This window comes from Ictalurus punctatus, chromosome 2 (assembly GCF_001660625.3).
Source record: "Ictalurus punctatus breed USDA103 chromosome 2, Coco_2.0, whole genome shotgun sequence".
Classification (NCBI taxonomy): Eukaryota; Metazoa; Chordata; class Actinopteri; order Siluriformes; family Ictaluridae; genus Ictalurus; species Ictalurus punctatus.
Window position 1 is genome coordinate 39,655,428 of NC_030417.2, and position 8,527 is coordinate 39,663,954.

General features: G+C 43.9%; 1 protein-coding gene across 1 annotated transcript; it reads left to right on the plus strand.

Moving 5' to 3' along the window:
• Window positions 1–268: 268 nt before the first annotated feature.
• On the plus strand, window positions 269–7,679 carry tspan4b (tetraspanin 4b). The gene is made up of 8 exons (XM_017495618.2): window positions 269–902; window positions 3,392–3,461; window positions 4,396–4,587; window positions 4,672–4,746; window positions 5,491–5,586; window positions 5,671–5,784; window positions 6,240–6,323; window positions 7,308–7,679. Exons 2-8 carry the CDS (start codon window positions 3,393–3,395, stop codon window positions 7,374–7,376), a joined length of 699 nt encoding a protein of 232 aa, XP_017351107.2. The 5' UTR covers window positions 269–902; window position 3,392; the 3' UTR covers window positions 7,377–7,679.
• Window positions 7,680–8,527: the final 848 nt, after the last annotated feature.

Genomic DNA, 8,527 nt, shown 5'->3' on the forward strand with positions numbered 1-8,527 from the left:
GAAGGAAGAAGAGAGAGAGAAGGAGAGGGAAGGAGAGAGAGAGGGAAGGAGAGAGAAGAAGAGAGAGGGAAGGAGAGAGAGAGAAGGAGAGAGAGAGGGAAGGAGAGAGAGAGAAGGAGAGAGAGAGGGAAGAAGAGAGAGACATACAGGGATAGCGAGAGACACACAAGGAGAGAGAAAGAGAGAGTTAATAAGAGGAGGAGGGTCTTGGTGTAGAATGGATTCTCCTGGGACAAAAACAAAAAGGAAAGAGGGGAGGAGAGAGAGAGAGAGAGAGAGAGAGAGAGAGAGAGAGAGAGAGAGAGAGAGGGAGAGGAGGACCGTTAACTACATCTGGAACTTATTTGGAACAGCGAGAGAGAGAGAGAGAGAGAGACAGAGACAGAGACAGAGAGAGAGAGGAGAGTGACAGAGAGAGAGAGACAGAGAGAGAGACAGAGAGAGAGAGGAGAGAGAGAGAGAGACAGAGACAGAGACAGAGAGAGAGAGAGGAGAGAGAGACAGTGAGTGAGAGAGAGAGAGAGAGAAAGAGAGAATAAGTGCGAGAAGAATGAAACATCAACAATGTGGAGTTTGGAATAAGAAGTGGACTCCTGCTCTGGCGGGGGAAAACCTGGGATCTGAATTTTAAAAGAAAGGAAGGACTTTTGAAAAGAGCTGAAGGAGGGAACAAGTCCCAGAAAAGAACCGAGGAACCGAAGGAGAGCATCAGAACCCCAACGCCGAACAAACTCATCATCCCATCTGCTGACATCTGGACTGAAATCACTCGAGCTTGCAGAACAATTCCTGAAAGATTCCTGGAAACGTTCCGAGTTTTTCTTCCTGAGTTCCCGTCTGCGCTCCTCCCCCTCCCCCCCCCCCCCCTCCTCCTCCTCATCTTCCTCCTCTTCCTCCAGCAGGTAAATTAATACTCGCTTCTCTGCTCTGTCATTGTGGAGGTGTAAAAAATGGCTTCCAGGTGCTGAGGCATGATCCGTGATCTAAGATTCCACACATGCTTTGTCCTCAGTCTCAGTATGGATGAGTGCAAAAGTTTGTGCACCCTTTACTACAAAGACCTTTAATTCGAGTTTTGTATTTTCACAGATGTTCCTTTGTTCCGGTTCTGCTCCAGCTCCAGAAAAGTGTCATATGTCCTAGTTTAGAGAGTGTGTGAGAGCTGATTCCGGATTCCTCCGACTCAGAACTCGATCAGGGGTTTGAGTTTAAACTTTGCCTTAAATAACTCTGGTATTAAATAATAACTTTAAGTTTTCCGCATGTTTATTTCTTTAAATCATTGGACACCGTAATAAAGTGTGTGCCTTCAAATAACCCGATTAGAGCACAGCTGCGGGGGGTGTAAACATATAAGCGTGTTGATCCACCAACAACCCGTAAAAGGGGATATAAACTTTTGCACTGAATTCCATGTATAAACTTCATCACGTTCCTCACACGTCTTATTTTCCCGTCCTACATGAGATCAGGGTCATTTCCTCAGGACACATCCGTAACCACTTCATGACGGTGTGTGTGTGTGTGTGTGTGTGTGTGTGTGTGTTTGTGTGCTTGTGTGTTCACAGTTGTGCTCTACAGTGATGTTTTAGGTTTTAGTTGAAGTCATAAACCAGACTCAGATCTGTTCTGTCTGAATAATAAACATTATCAGCATCACAGACTCGGGTGGTTACTTCCTGTCAGGAAAAAGCCACTTCCTGTCCATGGAGCAGGTCGCAGAATTCCACTGGAGTCAAAGTGAAGGCTGATACACACACACACACACACACACACACACACAATAATGACAGTAATTTATTCTGTGTAAAAGTGTATCTGAGTTCAGATAAATACACACACAACTCCGATCTATAAATATATAAAAGTCTATATACACTAATCAACCATAATATTAAAACCACCATCGCCAAAACAGCTGTGAGCGTCGAGGCATGCACTCATGAAGGTGTGCTGTGGCATCTGGCACCAAGACGTCAGCAGCAGATCCTTTAAGTCCTAACGTGTGAGGTGGGGCCTCCGAGGATCAGACTTGTTTGTCCAGCACATCCCACAGACGCTCCATCGGACTGAGCTCTGGGGAATTTGGAGGTCAAGTCAACACCTTAAACTCTTCGTCATGTTCCTCAAACAATGTTTGCAGTGTGTCAGGAGCATCATCCTGCTGAAAGAGACCACTGATATTAGGGAATACTGTTCCTATGAAGACGTGTACTCGGTCTGCAACAGTTTACGTAGATGGTACGTGTTACAGTAACATCCACATGAAACCCAAGGTTTCCCAGCAGAACATTGCCCAGAGCATCTCACTTCCTCCACCAGCTCACCTTCTTCCCATAGTGCATCCTGGTGCCGTCTCTTCCTCAGTTAAGCGATGCACGCACACCCGGCCTCCACATGATGTAAAAGAAAACCTGATTCATCAGACCAGGCCACCTTCTTCCACTGCTCCATGGTCCAGTTCTGATGCTCACGTGCCCGCTGTAGGTGTTTCGGTGGTGTACAGGGGGTCAGCATGGGCGCTCTGACCGGTCTGCAGCTACGCAGCTCCATATGCAGACCGTGGCACCGGTTCTCCTTCCTTGGAGCACTTTTGGTTGGTTCTAACCACTGCACACCGGGAACACCCCACAACACCTGCTGTTTTGGAGACACTCTGACCCAGTCGTCTGGCCGTGGTCAGTCGTTCAGATCCTTACACTCGCCCATTTTTCCTGCTTCCAACACGTCAACTTCGAGAACCGACTGTTCACCTGTGGTGTAATAAATAAACCCCACCCCCTGACAGGTGCCACGGGAACAAGATCATCACCGTTACTCACGTCACCTGTCAGTGGTTTTGTTGTTCTGGCTGATCGGTGTATATTTACATATAAATGCACTAAAATGACCAGTGTAAGGATGGCGTGAAGAAAAGGTTAAATCTAGCCCTGTGAGCGGTTCCTCAGTCTGTCCCGTCCCTGTAAAACCCCACAAAAAACGGTTCTTCACGGGTTCTTAGACTTATAATGTTTTCTTCAGATAAAGAAACCATGTGTTGCAGGGTTCTACACAGAACCTTTAAGACAATGGAAGAACACTTAAGTGCTTTAAATATCCTAAAAAGTTTCCCCATCAGAGGGAAGAACCACTTTAACAAACAACCACAAACCTTCCAAGGAACCCCTGATCCACTTGTTTGTGGTTTTCGTGTACATCCTGTTATCTGTACATGTACAAAGAAGGACTGAGTGAACAGTGAGCAGCAGGCAGGTTTCTGAGAACCCTAAATACGAGAGAATAAGAAGAACGTGGTCATGAGTACGGGCGTGGAACTGCAGGTGACTGGTGATGAGATCATCAGACCAGGAGTGTGGACTGACCTTCTCAACCTCTCTCCCGTCTCCCGCAGGATGGCCGTGTCCCGAGGCTGCCTGTGCTGCGTCAAATACCTCATGTTCATCTTCAACCTCATCTTCTGGGTGAGTTCATGGGCTGCAAGTTGAAATCTTTAGGAAGTGACACACTGCGGGATCGCAGGATCGGTTCGGAGAGACGGCAGCTCGCCGTTCAACATCACGCCCTGACAGTCCAGGAGTTTCCATCTTTCCGTTGATTTTAAATGTTATTTATGACTGTATGTTTTATTTCCTTCACAGAATTTACAATAAGTCTCTTCATTCTACTGTACACTTATTATTATTATTATTATTATTATTATTATTATTATTATTATTATGGGGCCAAGCACCAAAGGTGCGTATTGTTATTCTGTGTTTTCTTCTTCTTCTCCTGGCTGGGGTGTCTATGGCAGCCTGTCTCCAAAAATGTTGTGAAATTTGGCACACTGATTGGGGAGGGTCTAAGCAACATTCTGACCAAATTTGGGCCAAGTGCTGCCAACGTTCTAGCGCCACCACTGGGTCAAATTTGGACGTGGATTTATAGTCATAACTTTTGAACTGTCTCCAATTGTTTTTGTTGCTATTCCTCCTACAAATTTCGTCCAATCCTCACCAGATTTGGTTTACATCATCTTGAGACCTGTCTGAACAAATCTGGTAAAAGGAACTCTGATATTCAAAACTGTTCTCCTGTAACGGACTGGCAAATGTGTTAAACTACAAATCATTCTCGAATCCCTTTGACTATAGATATGGCTCTGTTTTCCTGTGAATGCTTATAGAATATTTGCAGCGCATCTGTGAATGTGAAGCTCACCGAGTCTGGGTGCTTGGCCCCCGAAAATGCTGCTTGCAGCTTTAATTATTATTATTATTATTATTATTATTATTATTATTATAGATGTTACACCTATACATAAAGAACTCAGAAATAGAGCTGGTATTAAGGTAGAGATTTTACTTTCTGTTTTGGGAAAGAATAAATAATCACCTGTGCTTGTCTCGTGAACAGCTGGGTGGGTGTGGCCTGTTTGGTGTAGGGGTGTGGCTTTCCTTTCGTCAGGCTGAGATCTCGTACCTCCCGCTGTCCTTCCCGTCGCTCTCCGTGGCCAACCTGCTGCTGGTCGCAGGGGGCGTTACCATGGTGACGGGGTTCCTGGGCTGTCTGGGGGCTCTGAAGGAGCAGCGGTGTCTGCTGATGACGGTGAGACGCTCTGCCGTAGACTGATGACATCACAGCAATCATCAGGTGCTCGTAGGGCTCACGGTTCTTCCGTTCTCTTCCCAGTTTTTCGTGATCCTCCTGCTTCTGTTCCTGACTGAAGCGGCGCTCGTCCTCATGCTGGGGCTCTTCCACAAAGAGGTGAGAACCTGCAGAAGGTCCACGCACGCAGCAAGGGTTCTTCAGTTCCACACGGAACCCTGCCGCAGTGCGGCCTCTTATCAAAAAACTTCACAGTGCCCAAGCGCTCAAACAATAATTACAGGCATATTTCTCTGAAATTTCAAAAAAGGAGTATTACACAAAAAAATGAGATATGAGATTCGGAAAAAAGTGGTACATAAAAAATAAATCAAAACGAGAATAAACAAACAAAAAAATAAACAAACAAGCAAGTAAACAAACAAATAAATAAATGAGTAAACAAATGAATACGTAAGTAAACAAGCACATGTAAGTGAGCAAATAAATACATGAATAAATGGATCAGTAAGTAAACTAATAAATATGTAAGTAAATAAATAAACAAACAAACAAAAAATAAACAAACAAGTAAACACCTACATGAATAAATGGATCAGTAAGTAAACTAATAAATATGTAAGTAAATAAATAAACAAACAAACAAAAAATAAACAAACAAGTAAACACCTACATGAATAAATGGATCAGTAAGTAAACTAATAAATATGTAAGTAAATAAATAAACAAACAAACAAACAAGTAAGTAAGTAAACACCTACATGAATAAATGAATATGAACGTAATCAAACAAACAAGCAAGTAAATAAGTAAACAAACAAATAAATAAGGGAAGGAAGAAAGAAACAGATAAACAAACAAACAAACAAACAAATAAATAATGTATTTTTCTGCGTTATCCAGCTGGACCAAAAAGCGAAGGAGGACCTGATCGAGGGCATGAAGGATTACGACACTAACCCCGGTCTGAAGAAGTCCTGGGACAGCATGCAGAGAATCGTGAGCGGATTTGACTTTTCTCTTCGTCCGTCTTCGTGATGAAACCGTTATATTTAAATCTGTTTATTTTTGTGCCTCGTGCAGTTCAAATGCTGCGGCGTGAGCAACCAGTCTGACTGGTACAACCGGACCACGGAGGGACCGCCCCCCGAGTCCTGCTGCAGAGATCACATCCCCCCCTGTCACCGCTGGGAAGAGGTCAGGGGTCACGTTTAAAACGCAGGGGGTCATCCGGGGTCAATTCAACTCCGCCGCTCAGAATCTGTGCCATGTGGGAAGAAAAATACACGCATGAGCAATCATCCAAAAGTCTGAGAGATGACTGAGACTGGATTTAAACATGATCATCATTGTGTGTGTGTGTGTGTGTGTGTGTGTGTGTGTGTGTGTGTGTATAAATATACATATACCAACATGAGAAGAAATGTTCAAAATAAAATGCTCAAACTGTGCTTTTCTTAGCCACCGAAATTAATGTGTGCTTTTATTATTATTATTATTATTATTATTATTATTATTATTATTATTGTTGTTGTTGTTGTTGTAATTTGTGATGTTCGCTCATGTTGATTTTTTCAGTTGAGATATTATATTTTAAATGAGGATTGTAAGCAGTATTTGGCAGTGAACTCTTTCCCGTCTCTGTGTCTCAGCCGTGTTATGAGAAGGCGAAGGCGTGGGTTCTGGACAACATCACCTGGGTTCTGGGATTCGGAGTGTGCCTCGGCATTGTGCAGGTAACTCATCACCTCTGAAAGAGTTCACGGTACGAGATATCAACCACGAGGATGGGAGATTTAATCGGGTCATTGTTTTACAAGTCCGTAACGTTCGGTTTTGAACCTACGCCAGTCACATGCTGGACAAGTGAGACCGAATCATTCATCTACGCAAGCCATGCAGGCGTTTTAAAACGGGCGTTCAGCACTTTCTAGACAAACTTTATAACTCAGTGGAAATGTATTTGAATACGCATCACTTACGATAAAAATAAGATGGGAATGTTTCAGTTTAAGATCAGATGAGCCGATGTGTGGACTCCAGTGAGGATTCCTGTGGGTCTCACTTCCATGCTGGGATTTGTTTTGAGTCGTTTCTATTACTGAACAGAATTAGAAATGGACACTTCAGCATAAAATATTCTAGAACCACAGGTGCTACATGTCCCAGCACTTCTGATAGGCCACAGCCTGCACAGAGCCTCCGTGACGGGGGACGAGCGAGCGCAGTTTCAGCTCTGTCGCTGTCCAGTGCGGGTCTGTCTGCTGCTTTACACCCGGACTGTGGAAACGATGATCGATGCCCATTTCCTGAAAATGAACGGTTCCAATGATCGATTCACTACACACTTTTAAATGGGTCATGTTTAATCTTTAGTTTTTGAGAACGTATTTCCGCTTCGAGTCGAAGTCGAGTCGCGAGTCTTCTGTGATTCTCTCACGTCGAGTAGAAAGTCAGACAATTCGTGACCGAGTCAAAGTCCAGCCCAAGTCACATGACTGGCGCGTTAACGTCAGGACTCACTCCGTGTGTATCCGAGGTACAAGAAAAAGCAAATACCTGCTCCAGAAATGAACTCTGACCTGTGGGTGAAACACACCCGTCCCTCGCCCTCCTGCAGGAAGCCCCCGCTCCAGTGTTCCTGATGAACAGCTGAATTCCAGCGTGTGTGATTTGTGGTTAGTAGACGTGCTCACCTTCTCCTTCTTTTCCTTCCTCAGATCCTGGCTCTGGCCTTCTCCATGCTGATGTACTGCCAAATCCTGCGAGTGGAAAAGTACATGGAATGATCCTGCGCTTTACTAACAGAAGAAAACTCCGCTCGTATCGGGACGCCAAATCCAACAAACCCCTGTTTTTAAAACCCGTTCGCGTCCCAGGTGTTTTTCAGCGGAACTTTTCTGCTTGTGTGTAAAGATTATTAAACGCAGGTGTAAACATCCGGTCAGGTGACGTGGTTTACTCGAATACTGCACGTTTTACTCTTTAATAAACTGCGTAGGGCTTCACATATGTTGAGCGGTGTTGAAGAGGACTTTAAAGACTCTGTAGGTTGCTGTTTTACTGTCTAATAAAGTCTAATCAAATATTAATGAGTGTTTTAATGATTAGATTCAAAGGTTCGAGAGCCAGGAAGAATTCACACGTATTCATTTATAGTAATAATAATAATAATAATAGAATAATTCTAGTGAGTGTGTTAATTGGGGATGATTATATTTAGTTTGGGATTTTACACTGTTAGTGTATTGTGTATTGGGAGACAGGAAGTGAGCAGGACCATCTACAGCACTGTATACAGGATGTGTTTGTGTGTATACGTGCAGATCTTCCCCTCTCACTTCCTGTCTCCGCTCCTCTCGTCTCTCCGCGTCGTGTCTGCACGGGAGCGGTGGGTTTATCGGAAGCGCTAACTAATCGAAATTCATCTTCGCTTTAAGAAGAGTTTTTAGATTGGAATTTTTCTTTTAATTCATGTTTAAGGTGTTTATTTTCTCAATATGTTTGATTATTTTCATGTTTTTTCGTTATTTGAGATTAGGTTTAGGTTTCTGTCTGTCTCCGCGGAGTTTGAGCTGGTTTCCGTGTTTCAGCTGTTAAACATGATTGTTTTTGGGTGTGTGACGTCACTCTCCTGCTTCTTATTCTTCTTCTTCATCGTTAAGACAGTTTTGTACTTGAGCGCCACCAAGTCGTACTTTTACGTAACTTCAGCGGCTCCGGGCACGTGAACGAAGGCGCGAATCTCACAGTGAATCTCATTGGTCGACCGGTTTTTGACGCAGCAAAAAAAAAAAAATCAACCAAACCCCGTGACGTTTAAAAAAAAGTGATGCTTTGAGTGTGAACGCTCTCACGGACAGCCATTCAGGTGTTAAACGGACCGTTTATCACGCTCCGAGAATCAAAAGGTGTGAACAGGGCTTAGAGAGCACCTAAA

Excerpts from the sequence above, each read along its gene's own strand:
- tspan4b (XM_017495618.2), top strand. The coding sequence starts at position 3,393 with ATGGCCGTGTCCCGAGGCTGCCTGTGCTGCGTCAAATACCTCATGTTC. Across the intron at positions 4,747-5,490 it reads TGGGGCTCTTCCACAAAGAG|CTGGACCAAAAAGCGAAGGA; the intron begins GTGAGAACCTGC and ends TGCGTTATCCAG. Across the intron at positions 5,785-6,239 it reads CCTGTCACCGCTGGGAAGAG|CCGTGTTATGAGAAGGCGAA; the intron begins GTCAGGGGTCAC and ends TCTGTGTCTCAG.